Genomic DNA, 20,177 nt, shown 5'->3' with positions numbered 1-20,177 from the left:
TTTAGGTGAGCCCAAACCTCTGCTAGAAAATGGAGACATGTGAACAGGACATAGAACTAGCTTGGAATTCCTACTGGCCATATTTGGGAAAATTTAATAAAAAATAAGTGACAATGTAGTAACACATGAAATAAAAAAATAATCCATTAATCACAGTGATACTTTAAAAATAAGAATAAAAGGAAAGGGCTTTCTTTACAGAACAGTGACAGCTAATAAATACAGAAGCAATATAAGAATCACCATTCTGAAACCCTCAGTGTATTAATTGAGTTAGGCAATGATCAGCAAAGGATGCTAAAAAAGTTGTGGGGGAACATGAGGTTTAGTATTCTTAAAGGACAATCCCACATATAATTTATTAATTAAAAAGGGAAAAGGTATTTTGCTAGTGGTCAAACTTAGCATCACCAACAGTGGGATACATTATGTGATACTATATGTACATATCACTATGCCAAGAATTTTTAACCTGAATCTAATGATAAGAAAGAAGACAAATACAGAGAATGGACATTTTTTTGAGAAAGTCAATTTCTGTGGGTAGAAAGAAACAGGAGAAACTGTTCTATATTAAAATAATCTAAAGAGAAGACATTGCCTGCATCCTGGACAGAAAAATGATTTGAATGTGATAATCACTTCATAAGGTATATAAATGTCAAATCACTATGCTGTACACTAATATAATATTGCATGTCAACTATACTGTAATTTAAAAAAAACTAATATAATATTGCATGTCAACTATACTGTAATTTAAAAAAATTTTTTTTTATTTTGGGGCAATTGAGAAAATTTGAATGTAGACCCTTTTTAAATTTTATAAGGTTAAGATTAAATTTCTTAGGTTTAACAATGACATTATAGTTATAAAGGAGAATGTCCTGTTCTTAGGAGATACATGCTTTAAATTTTAGAGATCAAATGTCATTATTGTAAAACTTACTCTCAGATGGTTCAAAACAACATAAAATTTTACATATATAGAGACAAAGCTGGAAGGTGGTTTACCTTCTTTCATCAACACATAAATATTGTAAAGGGGGAAAAAATGAAGGCAAGTGAACCTATGTATAAGAGGTTCTTAACCTGGATTCCACAGATAAAATTTAGGAGGTCCTTGTCTTGAGTGGGAAAAAATTTGTATCTTTATTTTTATGCTAATCTCAAATGAAATTTAGTAATTCCTTCTATAATGAATGAGACAAGAACCACAGTTTATCAGTACTTGTGACTTTGTTATCCAGAGAAATAACAGATATTTTCTATCAGATAACACTTGTCACAAATCTCAAAATATTGTTTACATGCAGCAGTGCTTCAAAATTATGATTTACTAGAGGCCCAGTGCACGAATTTGTGCACGGGCAGGGTCCCTAGGCCTGGCTGGCAATCAGCGGGGCCTGCCAGCCGAGGGGGGGGAACAGGGCACAGGTTGGCCGCCAGCCCTCGGCCCCTCTGAGAAAGGGGCCGCATCCGCTGCCACCCACCCCCAGTTCCCCATCCCAGCCCGGGGTCTGAAGGCCCCAGCAGGGGTGGGAGAGAAGGCAACAGTCGCCAGGCCAGGCGGAAGGAACGGACGCCGGACGCCAATGCCACCGGCTGACTGCAGGAGGTTGGCTGTGGGAGCGCACTGACCGCCAGGGGGCAGCTCCTGCGTTGAGCATCTGCCCCTGGTGCTCAGTGCACATCATAGCAACTGGTCGACTGGTCATTCCATTTTAACAGTTGCTTAGGCTTTTATATATATAGATAGATTAGACCCACTGCTAAATCTTGTTTTTGAATACCTTAAGAATTACTATGTCATATTTTTTTAATGTTGTGATAACCATGCCAATGTGCCAATATAATTTATGTTTTTTATGGTCAATGTTTAAAAACATTGAAAAAGGATCCATAGGCTTCATTCATCAAAGAGCCAAAGGAATCCATGGTGCAAAAAAGGTTAAGAACCTCTATTATAGACCAAGTGATTATATTTAACAGACATCAACTAAATATAAAGTGTGGACCCTGTTTGGATTCTGATTTAAATAAACCAACTATTTAAAAAATAAGAATTGGACATAAATTTTCAAATACTCTTAAAACTTAAATGGGAAATAAATCCCATTACAAACCTTCCAGGGTAATGCAGTCCATAGTGAAAGCACGAGCCAACTGGGTTGAAACTTCCATGCTACGACAAATCAGTGTTTTTCCAAACACATGTTTGAAGGCTTTGTCAAATCTGGGATTGTACCTCAATTTACTTATCATAGGAATAGCATCCTAAAAATGAATATTTTGTTAGAAAACAAAGAGATCACAACACAGTTAATTAAAACATTTTAGCAGAATTATGAATTACATCTTTATGAAATAGAAATAAACACAAATGCCTTTATATTTCAAAACTATAGGTTTTTATACTGAAGAAGTTAGAAAAATCATTCTGCTAAAATATCCTGGAAATAGTGCCCATTTAATCATCTAGGTTTTCAATAGTAGAGCACAGTGATAAAGAGCTTAGTAAACAAGCTGCCTAACTTCTCTATATAACAGTTTTTTCATTTATACAATTGCAATAACAACAGTATCTTTCTCATAAAGTTACTAAAACTAGACAAATTAATATATGTGAAACAGGATAGCATCTGTCACATAAAAAGGCAAAACAAATGTAAACTAATAGTGTTTCCTCAAAAATGTTTAATTTTAATTTATATCTATCTTAGTCAGAAAAATATTGTTTTCAGATAAAATTAAGAATAAAAGGAGAGGGCTTTCTTTACAGAACAGTGGCAGCTGTTTTGTTTAGGTAATGTAAAGGGAAGCACACTACATGCATTCTTTTGTGTCTTGCTTCATTCACAGGTCACATTTGTGACTCAATTTCTCCTCCCCCAAAATTCAAATACAATTTATAGATTTAAAAGAAAAAGCTGGGCCCTTTGAGTAGCTTATAAGATTCTCATTGTTCCTCTGAAATTGTTGATCTTTCTCATAAGGTTTCAGCTCTAACCTTAGAAGAAAAGAAAATAGTTGCTACTATCATGAACATTCTGAAAGCAAATACCTCAAAGCACTTTTTTCTTTTCAAAAATATACCAGCTAGTAACAAAGGCAACATTACACTTTCAAGCCTATCATCTTGCTAGATGTTTTAAATTTAATTTATAAACAATTTTAAATAGTATATTCGGAAAACTTAATACTCATTTTACATGACAGTTCCTCAGGGAATTCTCCAACTACCTAACTTTAATTTTGTCACCCTAGAATACATTCTCAAAGCATCCTCCATTTCTGTATTTTAACACTTTACAGCATTTCCAATTATTTGTTTCATGTTGTGACTGTGCTCTATGGGGAAAAAGGCGTATTTATTTCACAGACCATGTGAATTCTAATGTACAGTGCCTGTGCACTAAGCATGTGTTGAACATGAGAAAAAGTAACTTATTGAAAGAAAGAAAGACCTTAACAGGCCAACTCACATTGGTTTCAGGATAGGCAGTATCCCTTACATCTAACTTATTAAGAGGCAGAAAAGTGACCTCCCCAGGAAGATTCATTTTATTAAACTCCATCAAAATCTTCGTGCTGACTTCATCTGAATCAACAATATGATAAAATAACCTACATGTAAACAGAATAATAACAGATTTTTATTGTTAGACATTTTTTAATTGCCAGACTTTAAAGTGTTATAAACATTTAAACTATTCACTTCCTTTCTATGCAATCCAATTTATATGTGGGTGGAGAGAAGAACTACTTAGAAAAAGCAAATTGTTACCACTCTAAGAAAAAGCCCCAAAAGGGGAAAGTTCTAGCTTCTACAATTAGAAACAAACACTTGGTACCTATACATTTAATTAGAAAATTAAGTAAGTAATTGAGGATACAAGAAGATAATGGGGGAAAAAGAAGATAATGGGAGATATATTGTACTAAAAACTACAAAAAGTTGTTTCTTACTTTTTATTTCCTCTTTCCTTTAAAAACTCAAGATATCAAGCAAATAATCTCACCTATTTCCAGCAGTGACTTCCACACATGTGTAGAAAGCAGGCTCACACTCAAAGTTATTCATCACTATGCCATGATAGCCATTTTGAACATGCTGATTTATTCCTTTCCGACGGAAGTGGTCTAGCACTTTGTTTATGCTGTCTATTCCATTTAAAATGGCCTGTTTAGAAGTGAAAAATTTTAAAATAATTTACCAATGGCACTCTTGCTGGTAAAAAACCCCTATCTCTATATTAAAAAATATGCCAGAGATTAAAGTAAAAGCACTTCTCCAACAACACATGCCCCTTGGAAATATGCCAACAACAATGCAATATCTTATATTATTAAAAGTACTATCATTAATAGCATGCTAAAACAATACCCATAGTTTCATATTTATAAGACAAGTGATTTGCACTCTCTTCTTATTTCCTGGAACCAATTACCTACAGCTTGAAAGCTAATAAATTTTCGTGTAATAGCAACTGACTCGATGTAAACTGAGGTAAGGAAAAGAATCCGCTCACCTTTCCTGTTGCCGCTCTAAGAAGTTGTTGTTTCTTTTCAAGATCTTCTCTTTTAGCAGCAAGTGCTTGCTGTTCTGCATTCTCCTCTCTCCACAAGTAACTAACCAATAAAAATTAGACTGTCTTTAATTTCAAAAGACTTAAGAAGGTGCACTAACATACAAAATTTAGAGTAAAATAATGACATCAAACGTATTTGATTAACTTTTAATTTAAAGACCATTTAACAGTCAGCTAGTTAGCATTCCTCAAAAAAATTGACATATTTTAGTCTATACTAACTTTCTTTCACTTTGTAATTCATCTTTCTTATTTTTTACTTCATAGTATTTTCTGTCCAGTTCTTCTACTCGAGCTTTGACTTCATTAAGGTCCTGATCCAGTTTCTAAGGAAATAAAAATAATTCAAATTTAAAATCCAATTTCTCTTTCTCCCTTCCTCTCTAAAAAAATCAGTAAAAACAAAAAACTACCATATGTATATTAAATTGTGCTGGTCTTTTTAAAATTAGTACTGTCTTATGTATTTTAAGAGTAGCATGGAAAACTGTTAAAAATAAAACTTAAATAGGTAAAACTACACATTTATCTCTTTGGAAAGATTTTTACAAAATAACTAAAAGTTCTTACATTATACTGCTCCAAATTTTTCTCTTTATTTGCCTCAGTGTCTTCCAAATCCTTATGTATAGCAGCAATCTGTCTTTTCTTATCATTAATAGCTTGATCTAAAGATTTGAGTTCCTTTTTAATCCACTTATCTCTTTCTTCTTTTGATGTAAACTGGCTTCCACGACCCTGCTTTGCATAAAGATCCGTTCTTTCCTGGGTAGCTTGGGCCAATCTACACAAGACAAAAGAGAATAGATTGAAAAACAGAACAGGAAATAAACAAGTTTAATTGCAATCAATACATCAAGAGTACATAGAGAAAATAGCCATCTAAAAAATTCCATTAAAAAAGGTATTAAGCAACTGCTACCTGACAGAGAGAGCTCCTTGGACTAGTACTATAAAATAATAAATTTACTTCAAAATCACAATTTACGTCAGGTAAAATAGTCCATACCCTAAGAATTTCAGACAGAAAAGGTTTGCAATAGTCAGTAGATCTAGACAATTCTAGTAACCTGTTCTCCGGAATTTTCAAAAATGCTCCAACTATATTTAATTATATAAACACTTAAACTCCTTACAACTAAAGACACTATAAAGGTTAAAAGGCAAGAGAAAACATTCAAAACATATAAAATAAATATTGATGCCTATATTACATAAAGCAATCCGATTCCAACAGAAAAATTTTTTAAAGGGCAATTCACTAAAATGAAATATAAGTGGCACATAAACATGATAATGCACTAAATCATAAAATCAGCAAACACTGGCAAGTCCAATCTACAAATACATACTAAAATGTCTAGCTATTAAAACAGCATTGAAGGGGGGTTGGGGGGGCGGTAATGGGGGAATAAGGACACATATGTAACACCGTAAATAAAGAAATTAAAAAACAAAAAAAGACAGCATTGAATAAAAAAAAAAGTGGCAGAATAAAATATAAAGTAACATGTCATTTGGTGAAAAAACAAACAAACATGAATGATTTAAAAAGATCCAACATCTAGCTATGTTATTTTAGACATGTTATTTAACCTACTCGAGACTCAAGTTTGTCTCATATAAAGTGGGAATAATGTGGTTTTCTTAGGGCCTTTGAGTAAAAAGAATGTAGACAATATATGCACAATAATGCTTGGCCCACAGTATTTGTTTAACATTGGCTATTACTCTGTAATGGGCAATTAACTTTTGCCCTTAATACTGTGCCTTCTTAACCCATGACTATTTAGTTCTATAGAAAACCTATACAGAAAGTTAAAAGTGGTGGTGAAAAAAATCCCAAACCTAGCAATTCCTCGCTCTTCTTTTTCTTTTACACTGTTGAATTTAGGTTCTGTTTCTGCCAATTCTTTCTGTTTTTCTTCTATTTTTTCAAGCAGCTTCTGCCTCTCTTTTAATAAGCGTTTCTGTAAATAAAGCAAGATAAGTAAAAATGCAATCTGCTTAAAAACTTTTGTTTAATTTATAAGTCTAACATAAAATGTTTTCTCATGAAAAAAATTCATTGAGAAAACTGATCCTGCAACACAAAACTAATTTTTAAATGTAAGAAACAAAGAGATAGTACTGAGTTGCTATGTGAATGCAAATTATTTTAATGTGCCAAATCTTTTACAAAAATTTAAGCATGCACCCATCACAGAAAGGACTCTTAGTCCTCCTCATCTGAATATTTATGTCTTTCATTTTTAGCATTTTAACTTACCCTTTGTTCACTATTGCCTGCCAATTCATCTTGTAAATCCTTTGCTTTAAGCTCCAACTTAGTCCTCTGCTTAATTTGTTCTTGTCTTTCAGCACTGAGCTGCTCCTTTTCTTCTTTCATAGCTGAAATTTTTGTTTTCAGTTCTCTAACTTGGCGTTCAATGTCCTATTCAAAAGTTTCAAATAGAAATGAGTTGGGCAATTAAAAGTACAACAGCAGAATTATAATACCACTAGAGGCCCAGTACATGACATTCATGGGGGGGGTGAGGGGGGGGTCCCTCAGCCCTGCCTGCATCCTCTTGCAATCTGGGAGCCCTTGGGGGATGTCCAACTGACGGCTTTGGCCCGAGAGGAGCAGGCCTAAGCTGTCAGTTGCACATCCTTAGCGCTGCCACTCGCCTGCTGTGAGCCGGCCTCAGGGCTTCTGGCTGAGCAGTGCTCCCTGTGGGAGTGCACTGACCACGAGGGGGCAGCTCCTGCATTGAGCATCAGCCCCCTGGTGGTCAGTGTGCATCATAGAGACCAGTCATTCGGTTGATTTGCATATTAGCCCTTTAGATTAGATTAGATTTGTCTGGTTTTTTTTTTTCTTTCATTTACATGTTCAGTACTCTCTGTTTCCAATACTCAATCCCAGTGACACCCCACTTAAAGTAATCATTCCCAATTCTTGTACAAAGGTCCTACTGTGGTAAAAAAAAAAATAGCCTAGGTGTAGTTTGTAATCTTACCTCCATTTTATCTCTTGCATCCTGCTGGGCATCTCTTAATTGTCTGGATTTTTCTCCACTAGTTTCTCGCTTAGCAGAAAGCTAAAAACAACAACAAAACCAAGCTATTATTTCTAACTCATCTTGTATTTGTTTAATTTTTCAAAATACCTAGTTAAATTTTTAGATATCTGCTAAAATAATCATTCACTTTAAAATTTTTCACCAGAAAACTTAATGGTTTTCTTTAAATAGAAAATTCCCTAAAACAAATTTTTGTACAAAATGTCAGCAATAGTAATTACAAAATACATTTTTAAAAGCTAAGAAAAAAATTCATAAAACTTTAAAGGTGGCTTCCTCTCATCTTGGTCTGAGACCCCACCTGATTATATTTCAGATATACAGCAAGGCCAATATGGGCCTACACATTTTTCTTAGAATAGACTGAGAGAACAAATTTGCTAACTAATAAATTCATTAAGGGGTTTTCAAATTTAATTTTCTATTTAAAAATCACTGAAAAGTATAAGTATAGCATGAGTTTAACGCATTCATAGTAATAAAATTAATCTGAATTTAAGTGGCAAAGGTAAATATTTTACCTCATCAAGTTTAGCACGAGTCTCGTTAAGTTCCTGATTGTAAATGGTATATTCCAGGGCTCGCCTCATTTTATCCCACTTCTGATACTGAGCTAGTTCTTCCTTTTCTTCCTCTAAGGTATGTAATCTCTCTTCAATGTATTTTAACAACTCATTGATTTTTTCCCGTTTGCCCTCTTTAAAAAAAAAAAAAAATGGGAGGGATGAAGGAATTCAATACATTTTTATGTAATATCTCTTCTCAAATATACCATGAGTTAAACTTAATCTTAAGAACTACAGCATTATTTCTTTGATATTATGGGATAACCAAATCTAAGATAAAATGGCAATTATGATACTTTATTATGAAAAACAACAGAGAACAAACTTACACATAGTGACACTGATTCTCATATACATGTGGTAAGGGTCTCAGTTTAAGCTTCCTTTAAAAGCTTAACATTAAAAAACACAAAACCCTACTAATATCATTGGTGTCACTGATTCCCAATTTTACAATAATAGCATTATCTATAGCTGCTACATATTGAATGCCTATTATATTCCAATTATGGTGCTACTCTGCTCCTCTACTCACCACCATAAAACATGAAAAAGGATTTTACAGATGGGGAAGCTTTGAACCAGAGAGATCAAGTCTAAAGTTACAATGTCAGTTAATTATTAGTTAGATTTTGAATCCAGGACTGTCTGACCCTAAGCTATGACAGGACAAAGCACTTGAAGAGCAGAGTGGGTTTCCACAATAAATGCACTAATGATGAGTCTAAGTTCCAAGTTTTACATTTACTTGCTCCTAAACAACTTTTTTTTTTGAGGAATACATCCAAATTTGTTATCTCACACAAAATGATGAGGACATTAGAGGCACAAAATAGTTGACCTAAAAGGGCATTACTACTTCACAGTAACAATTCTTTATTCAAAGAAATAAATTATTGGAAATCTCAAACCTTAAATTGCTTAAATTTAATTTTCTCTCCATTCAACATATAGGCAAAGTATCATACAATATACTCCTGAGATAGACATAACTCCTTTCTACTACAATACAATGAAAAGTAATTCACAACAAATAGAAATAAGGTACAATCACATTTCTTTTACCTGTTTCTTTCATTAAAGAAATACTTTCTTCTTTTCGTTCATCATATACTCTAGTACCAGCTACTTCTCTTAATAGTTTTAGTCTCTGAGAATCTGGTGCTGTTGCCATTTGGTTGATCTAAAAATTTTGGAAAAATAATTATTACAGCACTACAGACTGCTCTTTAAGAACTCTACCTTAAATGGGTATTCACGTAAGTTGAGTAGCAGTTCACTAATATAATCTGTACAGTACTCAAGTATACCTATATACCTGTATTTTCTTTTACTTAAGTGAAATTTACCAAACAAAAATCTAAGATATATATTCATAAGTCAGATTTATGATAAAAAACCCCAAATTACAAATGACAGAGGAATGTCCCATGATCTCTTTTTCTTAGTCAATTTGACAAGGTATAAAAGATGAGATTCATTCTAAAGGAACAAAGTATTTTTAAAAGGGGAAACCTTAACTCACTAACGCATTTTTTAAAAGCTATAATGATACTTTTAAAAGTATAACAAAAATGGTATCCTTAAAGTATAGATTAAAATAACTGTCTCACCGGGGTAGGGTGTATTAAAAAAAATAAGCAAAAACATCTTTAATATCTCACAAATATATGGCAAAGAAAATACATGACAGAGTGATAAAACCTAATTACCATGAAACTTTATATAACAAGCATGAGTTTCACATGTTCTTTAAAATAAAATTAAGCACTAAAGGTAAAAAATACTATCACTGCATTAAAAATTCAAGTGACAGTTACTTTAACACTTTTACATAAAAGAGAATCAGCTCTGAGCTAAGAAAAAATGGTCTGTCAAAAGTATACACAACAAAAGTATATGCAACAAAAAAATCACCCTTCACGTCCTTCTCCTTGGGTACCCCAATTAAGCTTGTTCATTCACTAAATTTACTCAATTAAAAAATATTTAATGGCCCTAACTGGTTTGGCTCAGTGGATGGAGCGTCAGCCTGCGGACTCAAGGGTCCCAAGTTCAATTCCGATCAAGGGCATGTACCTTGGTTGCGGGCACATCCCCAGTAGGGGGTGTGTGCAGGAGGCAGCTGATCAATGTTTCTCTCTCATCGATGTTTCTAATTCTCTATCCTTCTCCCTCCCTCTCTGTAAAAAGTCAATAAAATATATTAAAAAAGGTATTTAATGAATCATTACAACATATATGCCACTCTGCTGGGCACTGGGAAAGAAAACAGTGAACAAAACTGAAAAGGTCTTGCCCTCATGGAACTTATTCTAGTGGAAAAAGAGGAAATAAGCATACCATCACAGTATAACACACTGCTATGAAAAAAAAACACAAAATAAAGAAATAAAGCATATAGAGTAGGGGTGAAGGCAATACTTTTGTAGATAAAAAAGTCACGATGGGCCATATGAAATCACACATGAGCAGAAATTAAAATAATGTAAAGTGGCCCATGTTGTATGTGTGAAGGGAAGACTCAGATAATTGCTATTTCAAACCAGCCTCCTTTTTAAAAAAAGGTCTTATAAACCATCTTTTAAAAATCCTGTTCTTCTGGTATCACATTTCCCAATGTGAAACACCATACCCTTCCTAATCACTTCTGAATGCTAACTTTCCAACACAAATCTAAAAAAGCCTTCAATATGATATTAGAAGTGGACATTTGTTAAGAACTCCCCCCTAGTCCAAACGAACATTACAGAAAACTTTAGGACATTATAGGTACGTCTTAAGAAAAATTAATTATCTTAGATATAGTTTAAAGTATATTAGAAAATCGTAGAACAATCAGCTAAAGTATATAGAAACTAAAAACTACAATGAATATAATCTCTATAAGGAAAATAATATGTAGCATTATGGTGAATTCTAGTAATGTAAGCTTTTTAGCATTTTAATTTTGTGATATACTTTTAGAAAGTAATATTTCCAAATGTGATTTTTACAGAATTTCTACAATATTCATAATTTATGATTTTAAAAGATTTCCAAAAACCTAAATGTCTTCCAGTGCAATGTACCTTAGAAAGTGATACAGGTCACTAAGGAAAGATGATCCACTTAAACTCTACAGAAATACTTCCCATCCCATTATGCAATGGATCTACTTTGTATTTTATAGCCACATAAAAGTAATACTAACTTCAATACAAAATAAACCAGTGAAAACAAGACATAAGGTACATTTTAGCTTCAACTTAACCACTACAATAAACCAAATCATTCACTGAATATACTCAGAAACCAAATTCTATTAAAAAAGGACATACAATTTTTTTACCTTTCCTTGTTTAACAATATAATAAGGATTACTTCGAGAAAAACCAGCACTTTCAAGGAGATTCATCACATCATTTTTCCTGTTGATAAAGATTGAAAATTTCAGATAAATAACCAAAAAATGAGTACACTAACTTTTGGGTTAAGGAGCATGAGGGAGTACAGAACAGTCATTAAACCATCTGTTGTATTAGCCTGAGAGAATCTTCTGATTTAACATTTATGCTCTAAATATTGATTTGTAGAACATAAGTAAATATACTTCTATTAGGCAAGTAAAAAATACTTTCACTCTGTTGCAAAGAAATTACAAATGTGATGAAAAATGCTTACGTGACCATTTTCTTGTCTAAGAAATATTGATCCTTTTTGGCACCAATAACTCTTCGAAGTGAAACTTCCTCTTTATCAATCTAAGAAGAAGAAAAAGTAAAAGCCCAGAGTTAATTTAATAGTATAAGTAAAAAACTTTAAAGGTCACTTTAGAGTCCCTAAACATAACAATTATTTTGACATTTCAATCTCACTACAGGTATGCTATGAATACTCAATTCTTATGATAAAGACATTTTTTTCACAACAGCTTGAACATTCCCACTTATTTATTATTTATAAGAATGTTCATTATAATTTTAAAACAAAGTTAGTATGTAAACTGTATAGTAACTCTGGCATAAATGAAATTATAATAGCTTACATAAAGCTATAAATAAATGTTTTAAAGCATAAAAAAACAAACAGCTGCAACAATAAAATTCTCAACATTAATAAAAAGAAAAAGCAGTTACTCACTGGCAACCGGTTGTCTGAATTGTCAAAAATAATTTCCACAAAAGCAGAAATAACACGAGGACCTGTACCCTCCTAAAACATGAGAAAAATAAATTTTAAATTTAAGTGGTATTTTCAAATACTTTAAACACATTTCAAGTTTAGTGCATGGTGTAACAAGCCTGATTCAATGGAGAAAAATTTCTACCAGACTAGTATACATCTCTCTTGCCAAAATAGCAGATACTAGAATATTAGATATTAGATATTAGGATAGTAATATTTAACCTAAAGGCTTTTGATTCTGAATAAGAATACAAAAGATGTTAAAGTTAGGTCCTCATTAGAGCAGAGCACAAGACCCCATAGACACTAAATTCTACCTATATGATAATATCTAAAACACTTTGAGGCTTTTCTTTTACAGACTCATGTTAAGGCTGAAAATGAACCCTAACAAATCATATAACTATTGAAACTTTTTTCAACATTTGAGATAGTCTATGTTTTAAATCTGCTAAGAAAACACATTTAACACATGTCACACTTAAACCAATTTATGACCTAACCACTTACATAACCAAGTCCAGGTAATTTCCAGATTCTGGACATGGTATCATGTAGTGATTCAACACAATGGAGAATATCTAAAAAGATTATTCTTTTAATGCCAATATGAGAAACTTAAACAGAGATTTTTCTATAAGGAATTAGTCCTGATTACTGAGTCAAACGTTCAAATTTGGGGAGTAGGGTGGAGAGCTATTTAAAACAAAAAACACTTCCTAGGTGTGAGAGACATTATTGAGATATATGGAGGAATCTTACTTTCTGATCCTTAATTATAAGCCTTATTCAAACCAGAAATATAAATTATACTATTTTATGTCTTTTGTGATTTTTATCCTAAAACTACTTTAGTTCGTTATTCATAAAAATCTAATGAAAAATTATAATTTTCTTTACACATACTTCTTTCATATTGGAAAATGTTAACATTTAAGTAAAAATATAGCTAAAAATGGTAACAACTTTATGCTGCTTAGTTTGCAATGGTTACTTCTATATGGTCCCATTTAACTTTTGGTTCTGAGTCTCGAAGTTCCTAATCCCCAATATCAAATGCTTCTTTTTCCTCGGCAAACCTTCTCGAGCTTTACCAGACAATATCCTTAATAAAGAATTTATATTTATATGGAAGACATATCCATCTATAGACAAGTCCTACAATTTTCTTATCATTCGATTAAAATTAGGGCTTTATCCTGTATTAACAGATTAAATTTTACAGCAGAATGAGGCTATATCATATTCAAAAGGATCTGAAACTTGAACAAATAATTTATCAGGATTGACAATGTATTTTAAAATATATACTACTGTCTTGGCTGGTGTGGCTCAGTTGGTTGGAGCATCATCCTATGCACCAAAAGGTTGCAGGTTCGATCCCTGGACAGGGCATATTTATTTGGGAGGCAGCCAATCTGTTTCTCTCTATAAAATCGGTAGAAACATATCCTCAGGGGAGAATTAAAGTAAATAAATAAATAAAAATATATACAGCTGACCCTTGAACTATGAGGGTCCACTTATATGCAGGTTTTTAAAACGGATCTGTACATGTTGTTCAAGGATCCACTGGTGATTGGAAATCTGCATATTTGGAGAGCTGGCTGTAGTTACGTGCAGATTTCCTACTGAAGGCAGTGGATGCCACTATCCCTTGAGTTGTTCAAGAATTAACTGTAATATCAATAATGTCTTAAAGCAGCCTCACTCACATGCAATAAAGCCAATCGCTGTTCCGGACGAAGATGACTAAACTCATCACTGAGAACAAACTGAATTGCTAGAAATATAAAAACATAACAATTAGTACAGTCTAAAAATGAATTTATGCCTTACGAATAATTTCCCATATCTTCCTAGAATATTATGTATCAGGTAATGAACAATGCAGATAAAGTGGATTACCTGCTTCATATAAACAACAACAAATAAGCAGATAATTTGCCTGTATTTCAGACTAATCAGCTAGAAAATGACAATATAAGAAAACTATTAAGAAGCTTTCACTGAGCACGGCTGGCATGGCTCAGTGGTTGAGCGTTAACCTATGAACCAGGGGTCACAGTTCGATTCCCGGTCAGGACACACGCCCGGGTTATGGGCTCAAACCCCAATGTGGGGCGTGCAGGAGGCAGCCGACCAATGATTCTCTCTTATCATTGATGTTTCTATCTCTCTCTCCTTTTCCCTTCTTCTCTGAAATCAATAAAATATTTTTTTAAAGCGTTCACTGAAACATTTAAGGTAATAAAATAAAAAGAAAATACAAAGGTACAGGAAGAGACAGCAGAATTAAGGTCTACTTCTTAATCAAAGTACTCACTGACTTGTTAGGTTAACACTGTATTTGCTTTTACCCACTAGATATGTTATATGTTATTAACAAATTAGAATACATTCCTACAATATCCTTAATTGGATACTTTGTCAAAAGAAATAGAACTAAGTAAAAATATAGGGAAATGCCCTGGATGGTGTGGCTCAGTTAGCTGGGTGTGGTCCTGTGCACCAAAAGGTTACCCACCTGGTGTGTTCAGTGGTTGAATGTCGACTTATGAACCAGGAGGTCACAGTTCAATTCCCAGTCAGGGCACATGTCTGGGTTGTGGGTTCAATCCCCAGAAGGGGGCATGCAGGAGGCAGCCCATCAATAATGCTCTCTCATCACTGATATTTCTAATTCTCTCTCCTCTCCTGTCCTCTCTGAAAGCAATTAAAAAATACTTTAAAAAAATAAGATAAAATTTTTAAAATATATATAGGGAAATATTTCAGAGTCCCACCTTCTACTCAACTGCTTCCATAAGGAGTCACTCCTACTTCCATGTAGAGCACTTAAATGGACCTGATCTAGAAATTGAACTCTTTACCCAGTTGTTCTGTTCCTAGTCCACCCAAAAGACCTTTGACAGTGTGTATGTGTGCATGAATGGGGGTGAAGGTGAGGACTGGCTGTCTTTTATAATCACCTTGGAGTGGGGGGTGGAAGGAAAATGAATTTAAATTGCCCTCATTCCCGAGAAGATTATGAAATACTCATTTCCACTCCAAGCCACTCTCTTACCATCCCCAAATTACTACACTGATAGGATACAGAGTAGTACCTTTTAGCTTTACAAGCAGACAGAATAGAACTTTTGCTTTTCTAAACCCACCCTTTTCCTCAAATACTAATCAACTAAGAGGTTCAAAAATTTTCCAACTCACTCTTTATATAGTCTAATTCTGTTAACATGATTTTTTCTGCCCAGAAGATTTGCTAACAGAGGCATTACTATACTTAAATGCATCTAATCTTTTAGAGATAATTTTCAAAGTCCTATTTACTATCTGCAAACTGACAATAATCTATTGAGTTTACAAAGTTTTTACACCCCTCCATCCATTATAAAAATAATTGGTTTAGAGACCCGGCTGGGTTCGCTCAGTGGTTAGAGCATTGAACCTCAGGTTCGATTTCTGGTCACGGGCAGGTATCTTGGTTACAAGTTTATAATTCACACAACCCATCTAAGGCAGGCAGGGTGAACATCTCTGTTCCTAAAATGGAAAGATTAATTTGAGAGGCTAAGTGTTTTGCCCAGTCTCACAGAGCTCATTAATCACTAGGTATAGAGTAGAACTCAGGTCCTTACATTCTTAACTCTCTAAACTACAACCTGTATGAAGAAGTATTTCTTGGATTTCATGCAAACATAATCTCAAAATGAGCTATCTTAAGATAGGTAGATCTTAATATATTTAAAATTCAAAAAACAATACCTACCATAAAAAAAGTTACTTTTTCCAGATCCATTTCTGCCCACTATAAAATTTCAAAAAAAGTATGTTATTTTGTGTAAGAAACTATAAAATTAAAACTTTACTGAAAGTATTAGAAAATTTATAAATCCAAGTTTCTAGCATAACATCTTAATATATAATATTAAATAAAACAGAACAGTAAACAAAAGAAATCAATAAACAAAACAGCTTTAATCACCAAATGAGTATAATTTTTATATGTACCTCAGATATCTTTTTCTCTAAAGAAAATAATTTAATTGTTGATATTTTTGCTCTTTCCCAATAGTTTAAAATTAATAAAAATAACTAAATACACTGCCTGGTTTTCATAATTTATAATCATTATAATGTACAATAATTCTATTTTAACTGTATATAAAGTATTTCTTAATAATGTAAAGATGCACATATTACTAACATTTTTAAAAATACTCGAATCATTTTAAATTCTCAAACTATTCACATGTTAAATAATTTATGATCAGCCCTATGTACATAATATAGTTCCATACTCACAAAAGTATAGATAACTGTAAAGCATTGTTTTTTTCTATCTGAATTCAGAAATAAGCTATCCTATACATAAAAGGGTATCAAATGTTTTGAGTTTAATGAATTCATTTGAGTGTTTTGTTTTGCAACATTTTCATTAAGATTCTTAATCTTGACTAAAATATGCTGAACAATTTAGCCTCAAAGTTACCACCTTTACTGCAAAGTAAATCCTGAAGAGATCTCTTATGTTATGCCAGAAAGTAATGAAGTGTTTTTAAAAAGAGGTATATAACAGACACAGAGGCCAGCTTGAAGAGGCTTCCACTGGCTAAATCTAGGACAACATGAGTACCATAATAATTAGAAGAATTAGAAATTAGTGCAGGGGGGAATAATCCATGAGTTCAAACTGACAACAAAAAGATAAGCAACCAAGAAGAAAGGGCTCTTAGTTGATCATGGTAAATGTGAAAGGAATGCTGGAAATGGGGAAAAAAATCATTTGAAACCATCAGAATAAAGAACTATTAATGGATACAAAATGTAGAGGAAAATTTTTATAAAGATCACCATCTTTGCATGTTCCAAAAGTATCTCCCCATTCCCACAGTATTTATTAGTTGCAAGGGAAAATAACTATACAGTAGAAAAATTAGACACGACCTTGACTGAGTGATCGAAAGTAACATCAGTAAAAGGAAGATGGCACAATATTTTAATAAAACAATGTTATAAAGATAAAGAAACACTGTCAAAAGGATCCACCTTAAAGGAACCTAAGAGACATGACAACTAAATGCAATGCCTGACCCTAAATTAGATCCTTTATTGGAGGGGGGAGATACTATAAAGAACATTTCTGAGTCAATCAACAGAACTGGAAAATGAACAGCAAATGACTGTATTGATGTGAAGTTCACTGAAGTCGTTAAGTATACTATGATTATGCAAGAGAATATCCCTTTTCTTAGAAAGTTCACATTGAAGTCTGAGGTAAAGTTCCATGATATATGTAACTTACATGTAAAAATTCAGAACATCAAAAAACACTTGTGCTGGCTCTCTGAGCAAAACAGAGCATTATCGCTCTGTAGAAGAACCTGTAGACTAACTATTGCAGGGCAATCACCACTAGCCCTGATCCTCACATAGCTGCTTTTTCATTTAATCTTCCCAACAGCCCTATGAGATGGGTATCATTACCTCCACTTTACAAATGAGAAAACCGAAGCCCCTCGGGGAGTCACGATTGAAAAAGAACACATGCCAGAACTGGGATTTGAATCCCATCCAATTTTGCTTCAAAGTTTATGACCTTCCCACCAAGCTGGCTTTCTGCTGCTACTGTGATTGTTGTACTATCAGGCAACACATATTGAATGATATTTGCCAGGCAGCGTTCTAAAAGTTACAGGGAGTAGCCACTTCAGTCTCCATTTTACAAATCAGGAATTAAGCTTGGAGAGGCTAAGTAACTTGTTTAGGGTCGTGCATCTAGTAAATGTGGTCTATCCTTAGACATTATGACAGGTAGACAAGAAATCTGAGAACAATGTCATTTGTGCATAAAGAATGGTCTTCTTTGAAACAGGCAATAGTGAGCATTTTAACTACAAAATGGCACTAAATTTAGTGCCATTCACTATAAACTTAAAGCTGTGCACACACACACACACACACACACACACGGGAGTATACCCAAATAAAGTAATGTATGACTGTCTTATTCAAATACTTTAAATGTGTAAAATAAGCAATTCATCCGTGCAGACTGAAGACAAATAAGTTATTTCATACAGGAAAAAATACATAGTTATGTATACTCAAAGGTAACTTTGTCTCCGTAAGCCCAGATACAGGCAGAATGTCAACCGGCTGCAAAGGTATACATCTGGTCTCGTGAGCCATGAACACTTACCAATCACGTTATGTTTGGAACTGAAGGGATCTACAATTGTCTGATCTCTGTAACTTCGAAAACCCTGGATGATAACCTAACAAATAAATAAAAGGGATTTTTTTTTTCAGAACACACACAAAGAAATAAACTTCTAAAACACGTTTTCTTTTGCACTTCTTGCCCTTTCTGGTTTCTCCTTTAAGATAGGAAACTGTCGGCTTCTCCTAAGAATATTTCATTGTGGAAAGTGGCGATTATAAAAAAAAAAAATCGTCGGAGAACACACCGTCCGTTTATCGGTGACCATTGCCAGTGTGTTTAGTTTCCATTAGTAACCGGTTCGGGGCGTCTCAAAACCAAGCACCCTGGGAAAGGGGCGCTGGACCCCCAACCTGAAGGGCTCAAGTAAATGCGTCAAGAAGGCGGGCTGGCCCCAGCTTTTTTGATCCGAGAGAAATACGGGACAGCCCCCCACCCCCCACCCCCCAAAAGGAGACGTTGCAAGAAAGGAGTGCTGAGAGCCTCACATGTCCGACAGGGAAACTTTCCCCAAGGACCGCGAATGGGCTCCTGTGTGTGCAGGACTCTGCGCGGGAAGACCGTTTTGACAGACGTAAACAATAAGGAGGCGCCACACGTTCTGCCAGAATCAAGTCCCTTTTACGCCTCCTGTCAGACCGGGAGGAGAAAGGCAGCCGGGGACGCTGACACCCCACCCAGCCTGTGCCCGCAGGGGCGCCCCCGGGCCGGGGAGACACATCTCCAACACACCCCGGCGAAGGACCCGCGCGGGGTTCTCCCCGCGGGATCCCACAGCTCCCCGGCCTCTCCCACCCCCTCTACCTCCACCCCCCAGCCCCCGCCTCCGGGAAGGCCCGATCGCTCCACAAGGCCCGCCCTGCCGGCCCCTCCACACCTCTCCCAGGTTCTTTCTCCTTCAAACAAGTGCCCTCCCTGCACAGAGGCCCGGGCTGCAGAGGGGCGCCCCAATGCTCAGCGATCCCCGCGCTCCGGGGGCGGGGCCTTTCTCCGCCCCCCCCCCCCCCCTCAGTCCCCGTCCAACCCAGGTCCCCCTGTGCCGGGAGTAGTGAGGCCGCAGGTCGTGCCGCGACATCCCCGCCTCTAGGAGCGGTCCTCACGGGCCCGTGAGGGGTGTGAGGGACGCACAGGCCTTACCTGCTTTATGTACATGGTTCCGTGACCCCAACCGGGGAGAAGGGCTGCCCGTGAAGAAACAACAGCGCGGCCGCGGGGGGTCAGGTGAGACACCTAAGGGACCCCTCCCCCTAAGCGCCAAGCCGTCCCGCCAGCCAAACAAAATGGCGTCGCCCCGGGAGGCGGAGTCCGCGCCTCGGACGGAACCACCCTCGTTTTCCCCCAACAAAGCGTAGGGGGAGTCAGGGTCAGGTCTGCTTTATCTGTCTCAGAAAAGGAGGCTTCTCCGGCGTCCTGAGGTGGATTTCATTTGGTTATTAAATTTCTATTTGTAGCTGAAACTTTCCTGAGAGTTAGCCGGAAGCTTCATTCAGTAAAGTCTTGAAGGTGAGGTTGGCTCGTATTCCCTCCGAGCGTGGAGCCAATGGTTGCGTCCACAAGGGGGAAC

General features: G+C 35.3%; 1 protein-coding gene across 1 annotated transcript in view; it reads right to left on the bottom strand.

The window, feature by feature from the left end:
• SMC3 (structural maintenance of chromosomes 3) overlaps positions 1 to 19,893 on the bottom strand; it is a 31,155-nt gene extending 11,262 nt beyond the window's left edge. Inside the window, exons 1-18 of the mRNA XM_079794009.1 lie at positions 19,751 to 19,893; positions 18,593 to 18,668; positions 16,160 to 16,198; positions 14,106 to 14,173; positions 12,346 to 12,417; positions 11,887 to 11,966; positions 11,555 to 11,633; positions 9,289 to 9,406; positions 8,179 to 8,354; positions 7,595 to 7,675; positions 6,862 to 7,026; positions 6,441 to 6,562; positions 5,163 to 5,376; positions 4,815 to 4,918; positions 4,533 to 4,632; positions 4,023 to 4,183; positions 3,486 to 3,627; positions 2,127 to 2,277 (exon numbers count right to left, since the gene is read on the bottom strand). Coding sequence (XP_079650135.1) covers positions 2,127 to 2,277; positions 3,486 to 3,627; positions 4,023 to 4,183; positions 4,533 to 4,632; positions 4,815 to 4,918; positions 5,163 to 5,376; positions 6,441 to 6,562; positions 6,862 to 7,026; positions 7,595 to 7,675; positions 8,179 to 8,354; positions 9,289 to 9,406; positions 11,555 to 11,633; positions 11,887 to 11,966; positions 12,346 to 12,417; positions 14,106 to 14,173; positions 16,160 to 16,198; positions 18,593 to 18,668; positions 19,751 to 19,765 — 1,963 coding nt within the window. The 5' untranslated portion in view covers positions 19,766 to 19,893. The remainder of the gene's footprint in view (positions 1 to 2,126; positions 2,278 to 3,485; positions 3,628 to 4,022; positions 4,184 to 4,532; positions 4,633 to 4,814; positions 4,919 to 5,162; positions 5,377 to 6,440; positions 6,563 to 6,861; positions 7,027 to 7,594; positions 7,676 to 8,178; positions 8,355 to 9,288; positions 9,407 to 11,554; positions 11,634 to 11,886; positions 11,967 to 12,345; positions 12,418 to 14,105; positions 14,174 to 16,159; positions 16,199 to 18,592; positions 18,669 to 19,750) is intronic.
• Between the last annotated feature and the right edge of the window lie 284 nt (positions 19,894 to 20,177).

Source organism: Cnephaeus nilssonii (genome assembly GCF_951640355.1).
Source record: "Cnephaeus nilssonii genome assembly, chromosome: 16".
NCBI classification, from domain to species: domain Eukaryota; kingdom Metazoa; phylum Chordata; class Mammalia; order Chiroptera; family Vespertilionidae; genus Cnephaeus; species Cnephaeus nilssonii.
Note: the sequence above shows the minus strand (reverse complement) of the source record. Positions and strands in the feature narration are given on the sequence as shown.